Source organism: Mytilus californianus, unplaced genomic scaffold, assembly GCF_021869535.1.
Source record: "Mytilus californianus isolate M0D057914Y unplaced genomic scaffold, xbMytCali1.0.p SCAF_1, whole genome shotgun sequence".
NCBI classification, from domain to species: domain Eukaryota; kingdom Metazoa; phylum Mollusca; class Bivalvia; order Mytilida; family Mytilidae; genus Mytilus; species Mytilus californianus.
The window spans coordinates 87940289-87957053 of NW_026262581.1; the positions used below are offsets into that span (position 1 = coordinate 87940289).

Below are 16765 nucleotides of genomic sequence, written 5' to 3' on the forward strand. Positions count from 1 at the left end.
ATTATGAACCAGTATACTGGGTAGATGAATTAACAATCTAGAAAGGTTTTGTACAACAGTTCCTGTTATATTCGTTTACCAGAAGTCTGCTCAACATGCACATTTGAAATATGTATCGACACTTTTCTATTTTATTTACAGCAATTTATGACAATAGAGTTGTCGGGTTATTGTCTATTACATTTGACGTGAGCCGTAACCTCCCTGTAAACAATAATGTAACAAGGGTTTACATCATATCCTAGCCAGATAAACTAAGGGAAGGAGAGTAGAGCCGAAAAATTCGGTTTGAGAGGCAATAACTCCTATATGAATTACGATCTACGTCATGTTGACCAATTTGCAGATCTTTTCTAGGTGATTTTACTTGATATTTCAAGTTTCTCTATTTCTATTATGGTTTTAATCTGTTATAGTTTTCAATAATGGATAAAACAAATGTCTTTCAGGGCAATAATTTCTAGAACAAATCAACTGACGATTAAGGCAGTTAAACCTATTTGTAGATCGTGTTTTTCTGACCGTTTTTGCTGTTTAAAGTTTCTCTCCATCTACAATTATTACGCAAAACAACGGTGACAATCGTCATTCAAGGCGACTGACAATTTCAGTCATGGGACTTATGTGTATATCTAGTTGACATTTTTTTACAATCTAATATTTTTCTCTTTGTATTACAGTTTGTATGGTAATAGCTAAAACGCAAAATAAGTGAACTGCTAATTCGATCAGTTAACTTGTGTGCAGATCTTGTTTGGTGGTGACGGGTTCTCCTTGTATACTCTAGTTTTACTTGAAAACGCAAAAAATTGGGACGTACAAATCATTATTGAATGGCAATGTTTACTGCCCATCACAATTAAAACAGATATTCCTCCTGTTTTATCGCCATTTTTGTCATAGTCAAGCTCATCCCAAATTATTTATATACCAATGTTGCTTGAAAAAAGATGAATAAGTTTATAGACGAGACAGCTAAGTGATATCGGAACGAAACGAGAATGCTGAAAAGTTGATGAAAATATCCTCATTCACATAAGACAAACATCACAGATTCTAACCTTTGTTTTACGGCACTGACTGTGTTCGGCAAAACAAGATATATGAATAGATGAATTAGTTGATTGGATAACGTCCATTGGCAAATTTTACGTAAATATCCAGGAACAAACCAAATTGACAATTAATTCAATTGGTACATAAAAATCGATCAGGATTTATTGATTTCTTTTTGCTTAAAGTCAAGCGGCAATTATTTCGTGCATAATCATGACGAAAAACTATTAACATGTAATACAATAAGTAGCTGTTGCAAGGTGAGACGCCAGGGATTAACGGCGGAAACTTTGCATGACTGCCAATAGAAAACAATATTATTTTGGAGATTTTCCCCTGTAACAGGTCACATACGGACCCCCCTCAAAGAGTTGTCTCAATGATTCTTTAACATGCAGAGAGTGGCACTCTCTTTAAACATCGTATTGGATTTAACGTCCGCATTCTCCCTAATGTGGCAGCGTAATTGTACATCCAGCAGAGCGGACGCCAACGTCAACAAGGGGTAATTAGATTCCGGGAGAAATCCAGGGATGACAATATTTCTATATCCTATGATATGAGAGTCATAGACTGGTGTTTATACAGAATGCCAATGTCAAAACCCCAGCATGTTAAAAAAGTAAGTTCTTAATGTAGATCGGGTGTCTTTTTCTGATCATCCTTTGAGGCAAGTTGCAAAAATACTTTTTTGGTCTAAAAATATTTTACCAAGTATAAAAAAATTAAGTGTCGGTAAATTTATCTAAAATTTAAAAAAAAAAATCCTATAATCATACTGAATTTGATACGACAATTTGTGTGTTTTTTTTTTTTTTTATTTTTCAAGAAAATAAACCCGTGACCCCTTATTCGTATTTGATATTTCGGATATAGTTATGAAAATCAATTCTCTCATTAAATTTTAGCCAATTCTCTCGTTTGATTTTTCCTCAATAAAGAAAAATTAAGTTTCTCCTATATAACCCATATAAAAAAAACTGTGATTTCGTTAATTCAATGTATTTTAACAAAAAAAAAAACTAAGTCCGTAACCCCAATTTTTTTTATTGAAATTTGAAAGTACATTGACCCAGAAATTCATTTACAGAAGTTTAAAAAAAATCTATCGTCGAACATTTAGACACCCCAGCTACCTTAGAAAAACAGTATTCATCATCAAAGATACTACACTCCCGTATGTCCCCATCCTTTGAAACAGTCAAACAGGAATTGCATATAAAAAAAATTCGGATTTCAAAATCATAAACATCGTTAAAATGAACATCAATTTTATACTTTTTAGAACACAGTATTTTCAGAGAGCAGTGTTTGTTTTCTTAATTGTATACCACGCTTTGTTAATGCTACCAAAATGCAGTTAAGCACTCCAGAATCAAATTAACACTTGTCTAATATGATAATTTCTACTATGTTTTCATTGAAGTCATAGACAGTCTTACAACGAGACAGACGCATGTGTGTTCTATTTCGAATTGCAATTTTTATCAAACGCAATCATAGGTTTGAATGTTGTTTTCAATTTAGACTTGTTTATATTTTTTTCGTTAGGCTTGTATTATATTTGCCTTCGGGTTTATATGATCCGTTCATCCTATTTCGACTCTTCAAAATTCAAGAGTCTATCCTAAATTGAGGTAAATTATATGGCCTTCCAAATACCGTTTCGATTCTTACATCCCTGAAGAGACATTAAGTGTCGAAATCCGGATATGGTGTACTAATGTTTGCACCTTTTGTTTGCGGTATACCATCTTTTCCGCAAGTTTATTGTTTTTTGTTTGGTATTAAATTAATAGTTAAGATCCATTTTGTTACATCTGGTGATACGTTTATTTGGCAATCGCCAATGACAGTCAGCAGGGTTTGAGAACATCCGTTGTTCGACCTGCTAGTCAAATGGGTTTGTTAAAATATACTTTTTCACTTTTTTGGTCTTTTGGAAAATGTTGTTCGTGCTGTATTTAGACCCCTCTACCACGAAATTTGTTTTGCATGCACACGTATAAAAAATGCGGTTTTTATCCAACGCAATCATAGGTTTGAACGTTGTTTTCAATTTAGACTTGTTTATATTTTTTCGTTTGGGCTTGTATTATATTTGCCTTCGGGTTTATATGATCCGTTCATCCTATTTCGACTCTTCAAAATTCAAGAGTCTATCCTAAATTGAGGTAAATTATATGGCCTCCCAAATACCGTTTCGATTCCTAACATCACTGAAGAGACATTAAGTGTCGAAATCCGGATATGGTGTACTAATTTTTGCACCTTTTGTTTGCGGTATACCATCTTTTCCGCAAGTTTATTGTTTTCTGTTTGGTATTAAATTAATAGTTAAGATCCATTTTGTTACATCTGGTGATACGTTTATTTGGCAATCGCCAATGGCAGTCAGTAGGGTTTAAAAACATCCGTTGTTCGACCTTCTAGTCAAATGTGTTTGTTAAAATATACTTTTTCACTTTTTTGGTCTTTTGGAAATGTTGTTTGTGCTGTATTTTGACCCCTATACGAAGAATTTTGTTTTGCATGCACACGTATAAAAATTGCAGTTTTTATGCAACGAAATCATAGGTTTGAACGTTGTTTTCAATTTAGACTTGAGTATATATATACATATATATATAACCCTTTTTAAAAGCAAAGCAATTGACATAAGAAAGTTAAATGAGGCAATTTTTGAGTTAGTCTTGATATTCTGCGAGAGTATTAGTGTACGATATCAATTAGAATTGAACATATGACAGAAAAGAGTTTTTGGGATGAAGCAGGGTAGGGGTTTGAGTGGATCTCCTTAAAATTGCACAAATCAGAGTTTTATTAATGGTATGCTTCCCTTACTAAAATAAATTTCTAATAAAATCATAGAAATATTTCTCAGAATTTCATGAAAAAAACAAAATATGACAAATGGTGTACTTTTCTTTTAACTTGAGATCATACCATCATTCTCGAAAAAGGGCAAAGCAAATTTAAACAGAAATTTAAAATGAAAAACATAAGAATGTGTGTTTTTCATTCTAATCTTACTTTGACATTGTATTCCCATTGTGTAATTTTTAATTCGCATTGTAAATTATTGAATTTATATTATTCCAGTATGCTTTTCTTAAATTTCAATGAGTAAAGAGTAATGAGCAGTGTGTATTTTGAATTTTTCTGAATTTTAGTGTGTTAATTTAATAGTTCTCATAGTTGACCAGTCAGAGGTGTTACTTAAACAAGTTTTTTGGTTACTTATACTAGTATTTTTTCTCGAAAAACTGGTTAATAATTGTTTAACGAAAACGACTTCCCATAGTTTCGCAGCATTTGTTCAATATGAAAACTTTCCTATTTTGAAACTGAATATACCAATAGAAAAATGGAAAACTTGCTGTTCATATTATGATTATCAAAAGTCAGTACCAACAGGGAAATTTCTGTGCAATAATAAGATGATTTCTTTGTTTTTAAGCAAAAATATTATGATAGCGGTAGCTGTTAGTGACAATTTCTATTAGATAGATATAATGGGATCAAGATAGATATTTACTGAGTTAAACAACGAGTCTAAATCGGATTCAACTTATATGATAGACAAAAAATACTGATTGGAACAAATAACAAATACTTAACTTAATTGCATAACAATCAAATTGAAAATAAATTTTAATAAATGCCGTAGGATGGTTTTATCAAACCAACGAGTAATTTTTACTGGTGTCATGGTAAATTCACGTCTGGCGTATAATATTTTAATCCTGGTATCTAAGATGAGTATATTTGGAAGTTTCCTTCCCGCGGTTATCACCAGCCTAGTAGTCAGCACTTCTGTGTTGACATACATGAATTATCATAGATATGGTGATAATCATAAATTAATTGTTTACCAAACTTTGATTTTTTCGAAATAATAAGGATTTTCTACCCCTAGAATATATAACCTTAGCTGTATTTGGCTAAACATTTCGGAGTTTTGAGTTCTCAATGCTCTTCAGTTTCGAACTTTATTTGTTCTTTTCAACTTTTTTTTTTATTCGAGCGTCACTGATGAGTCTTTTGTCGGGCATACAAACTTCAGTCCTGATCTATAATAAGTTATTTATATGTGAACTTTAACTTTTCAAAATAATGATTTTATATTTTATGAATGAGTGAGTTAACACCCTATACAGACCTCATTCACAATTGACCAATGAATGCAGGGGGTACTACAGGGATATTCCCGCAAATATTTCGATCGATTCGTGTACCTTAGTTTTTTTTTTTTTAATTTCTAAATTGATCATCTTATAATTTACGAAACAAATATTACAAATCATCGAAAAAATACTGACTACTGGGCCTCAGGTACTTACATTCCACCAGCATCGACCCAATTCTAAAAAATAATACTTTATAAATTTGGCGCATCCGAGGAGTCGCTTTTCATAAAAAATTAAGTATAAATAAAAATTCACAAATGATTTCAGAACTTCTATATACTTACATCAGACTAACACCCCCTCCCCAATTCAATAAGCCCTTTTCAAATTTCTGACGCAACTTATTGGACAGAAATCCAAAAAAATATAGTACAAAAACCAATGCCGATATTGTTTGTCTTCAGTGCTAATGCACAATGTAATTTTTATATCATTGATATCTTGCTTTTTGGTAAACAGTTTAAGTTTACTAAAATCACGATATTTATCCAAGATTTTGCATTTTCCAACATCGAATTTTTTTGTTAAGGTGCTAAATACTTGTTTTCTCAAATTTGGTTTGTATGTGTTATTTTAGCAATATATCGTGATTCTCAAAAAAATAACACAACAGTACAATGTATATATATATTCTTTATTGCCTCCATAAGGAGAGTGTAAATAATAAACATAATTTCCATTCTCAATTTTATTTTATAATAAACACAAAATTAAATATTTTAACAAAATAGGCAAATTAAATCAGAAATTTCATGATCAGTTGAAATGAGTAATTGTCAGCAACGGATATTACAGTTATTCTAATCTTGTATTAAAGATCCAAATTTAAAGATAAATCGAACGCATATGGCTTGGAATGTCTCTAATTGGTCGGTTTCTAGTGGGAAGTTGTCCGAATTGCAGGAAAGTAAATAATAAAAAAGTTCTTCATCAGACATGTTTGCTAGGAAGATACTGAAGTTATTGGATTGATATTAATGATTTCACACCAAAAGTTATCACGTGTTTCGTCGAGATAGTCACATGAAGCAATAGCGTGAACTAATGGATCCAAAAACATTCTACCACATCTGTCACAGAGAATGTATTGTCCAATGCCATTTTCTCTTACTAAACATCAAACAGAAATCAAATAATGAGCTTGTTTTCGTAGGTTTGGGTGCTTCAATGCTACAGTCCATGCAGAGTGAGGTGCATATGTTTTTTTGATCGTTTTAAAAGCAACAAAGTCATCATCAATGTTAATACGTCTTGTCCAATTAACAATCTCGAAAGCGGCCACTGCTGTTTTCACAATACGCTTCCATACTAGAGGTGATGGGAAAAGTCCGGTTTCACAGAAATCATCAAAATATGTCGATAAATCATATTTCTGCAAAATGTTCATAATGTCAACAGTGAATCCCAAATTTGAATGGCTTCCGTCGTTGTATTTTAAGTCGTTAACTCTACGAATTAATATACGGAAAGATACAGATTCGCACGGAAGATTACATATCCGCCCTAAGAATAGAAGTTTCTTCTCGTCCACATTGCTTTCAATGCTGAACCAACTGATCATCGGAAGGCCCATATCACTTCGTGTGCGTCGTGGTAAACCTTGAATATTTTTGCAAATGTAGTGCTGAGTTCTTTCCAACATTAACCATTCAGTTGAAGTAAGTTTGCCCCATAATTCACATCCGTACAACGCCTTCGGATAACACACTTGTTTTGCGAATTTTGAACATACAATAGGGTTTAAAATAGCTGGATGAACACCTAGACGGATTAAAGATATACTGTTGCACATAGGGTTCTCCAAATGTCTATTGTACGTTCCATAGTCTTAAGGCACGTATAAAGCTTAATTCCACAATGTTTTGCTGTCTTAATTGTCGATATTGGTTCATTATATAGAAGCACATCGGTTCCAGTTGTAGATTAACCAAAATGTAAGAGCTGACTTTTCCCTGCTGATAACGCAAAGGTCCAAATGATGCTGTACTCTTCGCAAATTTTGACCATAACTTGTGAAGATTGGCGATCAGTTGCGATTATTGAAATATCGCCAGCTTGAACCGGCGTGCTAGCCTTAAGGTCATGTATAAAAGCACCTTGTTGACAAGTTTCTAATTTGTCAATGAGGTCGTTTATAAAAATTAGGTAGAGTTTTGCTGAAAGTATACTTCCTTGCCTAACACCACGATGCAATTTGAAACAATTTGACAACTTTCCACCAGAGAATACCGCACTCGTAGTAGTTTCCTTCCCGCGGTTATCACCAGCCTAGTAGTCAGCACTTCTGTGTTGACATACATGAATTATCATAGATATGGTGATAATTATAAATCAATTGTTTACAAAACTTTGATTTTTTCGAAATAATAAGGATTTTCTACCCCTAGAATATATAACCTTAGCTGTATTTGGCTAAACATTTCGGAGTTTTGAGTTCTCAATGCTCTTCAGTTTCGAACTTTATTTGTTCTTTTCTGTTAAGTTGCTAAATACTTGTTTTCTCAAATTTGGTTTGTATGTGTTATTTTAGCAATATATCGTGATTCTAAAAAAAATAACACAACAATACAATGTACTTGTAGGAGGTTATTGCAAGCTTCAATACATACCAGAAGTGAGTCAGGAATACATATTATACTCTACATAGATATAAGAAGATGTGGTATGAGTGCCAATGAGACAACTCTCCATCCAAGTCAAAATTTATAAAAGTAAACCATTATAGGTCAAAGTACAATCTTCAACACGGAACCTTGGCTCACACCGAACAGCAAGCTATAAAGGGCCCCAAAAATTACTAGTGTAAAACCATTCAAACGGGATTTTACATACCTTTTTAGAATAACAGTACCAATTTTATCTGTTCATTACTCATTTGTCTTTTTCTATTAGTTATTTTCTTTAAGATAAGGTAGTCTAAGATAGTATTATGAACCAGTATACTGGGTAGATGAATTAACAATCTAGAAAGGTTTTGTACAACAGTTCCTGTTATATTCGTTTACCAGAAGTCTGCTCAACATGCACATTTGAAATATGTATCGACACTTTTCTATTTTATTTACAGCAATTTATGACAATAGAGTTGTCGGGTTATTGTCTATTACATTTGACGTGAGCCGTAACCTCCCTGTAAACAATAATGTAACAAGGGTTTACATCATATCCTAGCCAGATAAACTAAGGGAAGGAGAGTAGAGCCGAAAAATTCGGTTTGAGAGGCAATAACTCCTATATGAATTACGATCTACGTCATGTTGACCAATTTGCAGATCTTTTCTAGGTGATTTTACTTGATATTTCAAGTTTCTCTATTTCTATTATGGTTTTAATCTGTTATAGTTTTCAATAATGGATAAAACAAATGTCTTTCAGGGCAATAATTTCTAGAACAAATCAACTGACGATTAAGGCAGTTAAACCTATTTGTAGATCGTGTTTTTCTGACCGTTTTTGCTGTTTAAAGTTTCTCTCCATCTACAATTATTACGCAAAACAACGGTGACAATCGTCATTCAAGGCGACTGACAATTTCAGTCATGGGACTTATGTGTATATCTAGTTGACATTTTTTTACAATCTAATATTTTTCTCTTTGTATTACAGTTTGTATGGTAATAGCTAAAACGCAAAATAAGTGAACTGCTAATTCGATCAGTTAACTTGTGTGCAGATCTTGTTTGGTGGTGACGGGTTCTCCTTGTATACTCTAGTTTTACTTGAAAACGCAAAAAATTGGGACGTACAAATCATTATTGAATGGCAATGTTTACTGCCCATCACAATTAAAACAGATATTCCTCCTGTTTTATCGCCATTTTTGTCATAGTCAAGCTCATCCCAAATTATTTATATACCAATGTTGCTTGAAAAAAGATGAATAAGTTTATAGACGAGACAGCTAAGTGATATCGGAACGAAACGAGAATGCTGAAAAGTTGATGAAAATATCCTCATTCACATAAGACAAACATCACAGATTCTAACCTTTGTTTTACGGCACTGACTGTGTTCGGCAAAACAAGATATATGAATAGATGAATTAGTTGATTGGATAACGTCCATTGGCAAATTTTACGTAAATATCCAGGAACAAACCAAATTGACAATTAATTCAATTGGTACATAAAAATCGATCAGGATTTATTGATTTCTTTTTGCTTAAAGTCAAGCGGCAATTATTTCGTGCATAATCATGACGAAAAACTATTAACATGTAATACAATAAGTAGCTGTTGCAAGGTGAGACGCCAGGGATTAACGGCGGAAACTTTGCATGACTGCCAATAGAAAACAATATTATTTTGGAGATTTTCCCCTGTAACAGGTCACATACGGACCCCCCTCAAAGAGTTGTCTCAATGATTCTTTAACATGCAGAGAGTGGCACTCTCTTTAAACATCGTATTGGATTTAACGTCCGCATTCTCCCTAATGTGGCAGCGTAATTGTACATCCAGCAGAGCGGACGCCAACGTCAACAAGGGGTAATTAGATTCCGGGAGAAATCCAGGGATGACAATATTTCTATATCCTATGATATGAGAGTCATAGACTGGTGTTTATACAGAATGCCAATGTCAAAACCCCAGCATGTTAAAAAAGTAAGTTCTTAATGTAGATCGGGTGTCTTTTTCTGATCATCCTTTGAGGCAAGTTGCAAAAATACTTTTTTGGTCTAAAAATATTTTACCAAGTATAAAAAAATTAAGTGTCGGTAAATTTATCTAAAATTTAAAAAAAAAAATCCTATAATCATACTGAATTTGATACGACAATTTGTGTGTTTTTTTTTTTTTTTATTTTTCAAGAAAATAAACCCGTGACCCCTTATTCGTATTTGATATTTCGGATATAGTTATGAAAATCAATTCTCTCATTAAATTTTAGCCAATTCTCTCGTTTGATTTTTCCTCAATAAAGAAAAATTAAGTTTCTCCTATATAACCCATATAAAAAAAACTGTGATTTCGTTAATTCAATGTATTTTAACAAAAAAAAAAACTAAGTCCGTAACCCCAATTTTTTTTATTGAAATTTGAAAGTACATTGACCCAGAAATTCATTTACAGAAGTTTAAAAAAAATCTATCGTCGAACATTTAGACACCCCAGCTACCTTAGAAAAACAGTATTCATCATCAAAGATACTACACTCCCGTATGTCCCCATCCTTTGAAACAGTCAAACAGGAATTGCATATAAAAAAAATTCGGATTTCAAAATCATAAACATCGTTAAAATGAACATCAATTTTATACTTTTTAGAACACAGTATTTTCAGAGAGCAGTGTTTGTTTTCTTAATTGTATACCACGCTTTGTTAATGCTACCAAAATGCAGTTAAGCACTCCAGAATCAAATTAACACTTGTCTAATATGATAATTTCTACTATGTTTTCATTGAAGTCATAGACAGTCTTACAACGAGACAGACGCATGTGTGTTCTATTTCGAACAATTTCGCCAGGGAAAAATCGCATCTCTTGATCAACAATTAATTTGTTTTAATTGTAAGGTTCGAACTGTTGATTGTTTGTGCTCCTTATTCGTGTTTTAACTTCATATATTACTGCAGATATTGTTGCTTTACAGAAATTTGACCAAAATATGTTTTACAAAACATTTAAGTTACGTCATACAATGGAAACTCGACATATGTATTACACGAACATCCGTTTAGACTTCTGTATAATAGATAAACGGTCAGTTCCATATGAAGTCCATGATCAAATTATCTAGAATTAAAATTCTGCTGGTGGACTTCTGTTCCGAAAGAACTATCAGCTTAATAGTCAGTGCTTCAATATTAACATGATCTATAGAATGCCAATTTTTCTCATATTTTCTGTTGATACATTGTTGACAACCTCGAGTGCTAACAGTTAATTCCATACAGGTATCCGGTTGATAGATTGGTTTATATAATTACAGAACCCCACCCTCATACCGCTAAATATTTATCCATGCAGTTTAACAGAACTTTTACTAAACAACATAAAAGTAGAATATTGACAAAACTAATTTTTAAAAAGTTAAACAAAGAAATAGAAATAAGAAATCAAAGTATAGCTGATTAGAAATGCCTGCTTTACATTTATCAATGTCAAGTTCTGTTTTGTTATTTACATTCAACGACGTTAGTTTTTGTTTTATGAAAGAAATTTAAAGAGAGATTGCAATTTGAAAAATAGCAGTATTAATAAACAGTTTATTATATTTCCTTAGCTTAGTATCTTTGACTACGTTGTAATCGATTTTACTGTGCAAGAGTTGTGCCCAATATTGTATGTCATATGTTTTTACTTACAGTAATGACCAAATCGGATATAAATTATTTAGAATATATAAAGTAAACGACGAATCAAATTATGGAAAAATATAGAATACAATGGACCGCAAATACTTTACTGTTGAAGACGTTTTCTGTTCACTTGAAGGGTCCCTGTTATTCATTTAACATATGTAGTGAATAATATATTGCTCTTCAAATAGTTTCTCCTATAATACACATTAAAACATAGGAAATTTGTCTTTTCTGGTTGTACCTCACTGTGTAAGAGGTATGTCCTTCATATTAAAAACAATACTGATACACCGATGGTTCTTACTTTTATTGTAGCTTCAACAACGGAAATAGTCCATCTGACAACGCTACGTGTAAAAAGATAGCACCTTGTATTTTCGACTTATGAGTTTGAATGTCCCTCTGGTATCTTTCGCCTCTCTTGTAAATTTCGTGCAATTAAATTTTTTTACTTGATATACCTTTATCAGGAACGCTCAAAACAAATATATAAGACTCAAATATGTATAAATACTTATATATTTGAAGAGCTACTAGACTCAAGGAGACGTAAGAAGAAAAGCAAAGTCCATGTAATATAAACTTGCCCGAGGAGGCCTTAGTTTCTTAATAATTTCTAAATTATACAACAGGTACTTTAAGAAAATGTATGGTATGAATTATGTCAGTACCTAACCATTGACTACTGAGCTAATGATACCCTTGAGGCTAACTGCCCCATAGAAAAGGTGTTGACCGAGTGCTAAGAAATTGAAATAACACTTTGATAAAAAAATCGATCGTCCAAAGTAGATTTACCTAAATCAGAAATAATTAACCTACCATTTTCAAAAGCAGTGTTGAATAAATACTTGAATACTGGGGAATCTAAATGATCAATAGAGACATAAACGAAAAACCAAATCCATCTTAAGTCAATTTTATCTGTGTAAGTTGGCTAAACAGTATTTATCGATGCACTCACATTATGGTCATGAAACCACACGTTTTGCATAGTATTCTATATTCAGTATATTACTTTGATTTAGTGAAATCGATTGTATTTTATTTTTTTTAGTGATTTGAAATGGTGTTTTGATATGATTTTTTATGGCGAACATAACACTCTGTAATTGTTAATAAATACTGAATCGACTTGTAAAAAACAGCATCCTTTACGCCTTTTCTTTTACGAAGAGGACGACAACAACGAAGGCAACATGTGTATTTGGATATAAATTGAAAGCAAAGCTAAATAAATTTTATGCGTCCGAAGCGCTTTTCTGGATTTCCCTTCATCAGGATCGCTCAAATTCGAATATTTGATAGCCTTGGAAGAATAAATAATGTAATATACATAATAAATAATGTAAATAATGACATATAGATAATACATAATGTAAATGATGTCATATAGATAATAAATAATGTCATATAGATAATAAATAATGTGATATAGATAATAGATAATGTCATATATATAACAAATAATGTCAAATAGATAATGTCATATAGATAATAAATAATGTCATATAGATACAAAAAAAATAATGTCATATAGATAATATATAATGTCATATAGATAATAGATAATGTCATATATATAACAAATAATGTCAAATAGATAATGTCATATAGATAATAAATAATGTCATATAGTGTCATACAGATAATAAATAATGTCATATAGATAAAAAAAAAATAATGTCATATAGATAATATATAATGTCATATAGATAATATATAATGTCATATAGGTACATGTAATACATAATGTAGTATAAACAAACAGAAATAGGAAGTTAAATTGAATAAACATGCCTATGTGCAAATATATATGTGTGTTCTGCAGTACCTTAAACTTATTTGTAAGGATAGAATGTACAAAAAAGTTTTGTCAAACAAGTAACCTTGCTTTATTGTGGCAAATATATAACATACAGTTCTTATTGTTAAATTAATGTCATCTATAGTAATTAATCTATTCTGTCATCTATAGTAATTAATCTATTCTATCATTATTCTTTCAGAAGTTTAGCTGATGAGTATCATCAATTGAAGACTTTACCATGTTTAAAAATTTAGATTATAAAAAGTTTGTTCCGCTTTTAATTTTGATAATTTTGTTTTGCACCATGATAAGCATGACAAAAAGGAAATGGGTGGGAAATAATGAAAACCTGAAGTTTTCAAAACGTACATATATCGATGAAATCAACAATGTTCGAAATATTTGTGGCGACCTCTGCAATACATCGCGTGTTGGCCATCCAGGCATATTTTTTGATAGAATAACAGCAAATATAAATTGCAAAGCATTATTCAGCAATGCATATGTTGATTCTACTCATGGATTTCATCAAGCTCCAAGAAATATACCTTCTGTTTTTCAGGAAGATTTTACAATGGGAGGTAAGATAAGAGTTCACAAATCCTATTTCAATCAGCCATATCTCGGAAATGATGCAAGAACACCTGTCTGGACAAAATCATTGATTAACAAGTATTTATTACAAGCAAGACAAGGAAAACTATTCGGTGCGTATGGAATATCTGAAACAAATGCATTAAGAGATGGACTACGTCATGCACCAGGTGTTAAAAACGGTCGTATTCTAGTCATTGGTTCAGAAAGACCGTGGGTTGAAGCTTGTTTACTAGAGGCAGGTGCATACAACATTGTAACACTTGAATATGGCAAAATTCATTCTGAACATGATAACATTACAACAATCGTTCCGTCGGAATACAGACGCCAGTACTTGGATAACACTCTTGGATTATTTGATGTCGTAGTATCATTTAGTTCGATTGAACATTCTGGTTTGGGAAGGTATGGTGATGTTTTAAACCCCTGGGGTGATTTAATTGTAGTTGCTAGAGCATGGTGTGTCACGAAAAGCAACGGGTCTCTTGTACTTGGTGTACTTTACGATATTAATCATGATTTTATAGCTTTTAACGCACACAGATGTTATGGTAGAAAACGATATCCTTACCTTACTACGAATTGGAATCAACATTACTTAGGGAAAGGAAAACAACGGGTTCATGTTTTTACAAAATAGTAGAAATGCCATTATGTAAAATTATAACAACGTTAATCAAAGTTTAAAATTTGCTTCTGGTCAATATCAAAAGACCATAGCACGTACCATGAGATGTAAAGTAAACTTAAAATCAACAGCAAATCAAGATTATCAAATAATCACATCTCTTATATAATGTTTCTTTTTAATTTATTAAATATTGAACCTGGTTTAGTCTTCAAAAAATGGGAATAAATTAAACAATACTACGAAAGATCTGTCTTCATCACCATTCTCCACAATATAAACAAAGAAGCTTATTACAGACACGTGAACTTATAGCGGAGGTTCATGAGAGGTTTTTTTAAAAAAAAACATGCCCCTTTACCACGTCAGTTGACAATGGGAAGCACTAACAACAATACAACAAACAGTCAGAACAAGAAAAGCACTGCTTCAATATATTGAAATTTGATAAGTATTTATTTTCTTAAAGATTTCAAATATTGCTTATCTGTCCACGAAACAGTTTTTGTTTCTCATAGGAACATATTTCTAATGCATCGTATGTTTACTATAACACTTTTAAGAGAAACAAGAGTAGACTGTTGAAAGAAAAACAACAATTGATAAAACACCAACACTTTATTAAATACATTTAAATCAACCCATAAACTGTTAAACATAAAATCGATGTTTTATGTTAATTTCATTGTTAAAATGACGTTTTCAAGTTTGAGTTAGGGCCTAGAAAAAGTTAAAAAAAAACAAATTTTGTTCTTTTCTTTCCTTAAAAATTTTTAAATTATTTATGCGTATCCTTCTTATTTATATAAGTTTAAATCTTTTCATTTAACTGTCATCATAATCATCAGGCCTACTGTTAAGTGTAGTTTTGATAAAACTATAAGTCATAGTTGTATTTCCGCATACAAACGAAAGGAAATCAGTTAAGCATTTTATTATTTGAACTAGGTACTAATGGGAAGAAAAGATTTTATTTTGTGTTTTAATTACTTTCATTTTTCAGAGTCGTGAAACTATTTTACGTATCTATTTTTGTTAGATTTAATTCCAATCCATCACAAAATACGGATACTAATTCAAATTTTCTTTTCACATCAAACAACGTTGGTCTTCTCTAAATTTAAATAAAGATATTAAAATCCAACATTTGTAAGTAAAGTATGGAGAGATGAACAAAAAAACTAGCCTGAAGTGATGCATTAAGTATGATAGAGGTATCGTCTGTATATTCTGAAATATAATATTCCGATTGACCCATCGTGACCTCTAGATTGAATTAGTATTTTCAAAGGATCAGTATTCCTTCACATATTGAAAAACACGAATGAAAACAATTCGTCTGCAGTTTCTTTGAATTAAATCTTCAAAAATAGAGAGAAAGTATTTTTTGTCACTTCAAAGTATGCATCAAATGTTTTATGTATTGATTACTAAATGACCCCCATTTTTTTATGTGGTTCGTGTTGCTCAGTCTTTAGTTTTCTATGTTGGGACTATTTTTTTAGTCATGGCGTTGTCAGTTTATTTTCGACTTATGAGTTTGAATGTCCTTTTGGTATCTTTTGCCTCTCATTTAAGTCCTTTTTATAGTGTCTTATATCCAAGAAATCGCCAACTACCACTACGTTTGGTAAATATCGCAGATACAAGCTGGTTAATCGTTGATTCTTGGACTTCGTTTTTTCTAAGTGTATCTGTTTTAAAAGTTTTTGACGTGTCTCAGACTAATTTACCCAATGGACACACGTGAGTGCTGCAGGTATCTCCTCACATTTATACTCAAACCTGAGGTGAGCACAAAAAAGTTTCCTCGATGAATAATTTGACCCTTAGCTCGGTGTATAATGTTGAAGAACGGCTGCATGATGTTAAGACAAGAAATAATTAACCCAAAAAGAAATAGACATTAGTAATTATAAGAAGACAAGCCAAAAACATTTTATTCCCGCGCGGTTTTACTTTTGCTTTAGTGTACAGCTACCTTTTAATGTTACTCATATTATACTCAAATGTGTTTTTATATTGTCAGTCAATATTTCGAAGAGGGATCATTATAAATCAAGCTACAAAGGGACTACTGTTATACTAGAAATCTTTTTTAAATACTTTTTTTCACAGAAAATGAGTTCCGTTGGATGCTACTTAAAGTTGATTTATCAATGTATCCTAAATAGAATC

The 16765-nt window shown here is 31.8% G+C and overlaps 1 protein-coding gene across 7 annotated transcripts in view; it reads left to right on the forward strand.

Moving 5' to 3' along the window:
- LOC127709189 (uncharacterized) overlaps window positions 1-14790 on the forward strand; it is a 61539-nt gene extending 46749 nt beyond the window's left edge. For 4 of the 7 annotated variants that reach the window (XM_052214591.1, XM_052214604.1, XM_052214625.1 and 1 more), the window contains one exon: window positions 13562-14790. In XM_052214591.1, coding sequence (XP_052070551.1) covers window positions 13601-14599 — 999 coding nt within the window. In that variant the 5' untranslated portion in view covers window positions 13562-13600 and the 3' untranslated portion in view covers window positions 14600-14790. Of the gene's footprint in view, window positions 1-680; window positions 1679-8852; window positions 9851-13561 lie in introns of all 7 variants that reach the window. The other 3 variants (XM_052214618.1, XM_052214609.1, XR_007985552.1) reach the window with 3 other exon arrangements.
- The last annotated feature ends 1975 nt before the right edge of the window (window positions 14791-16765 follow it).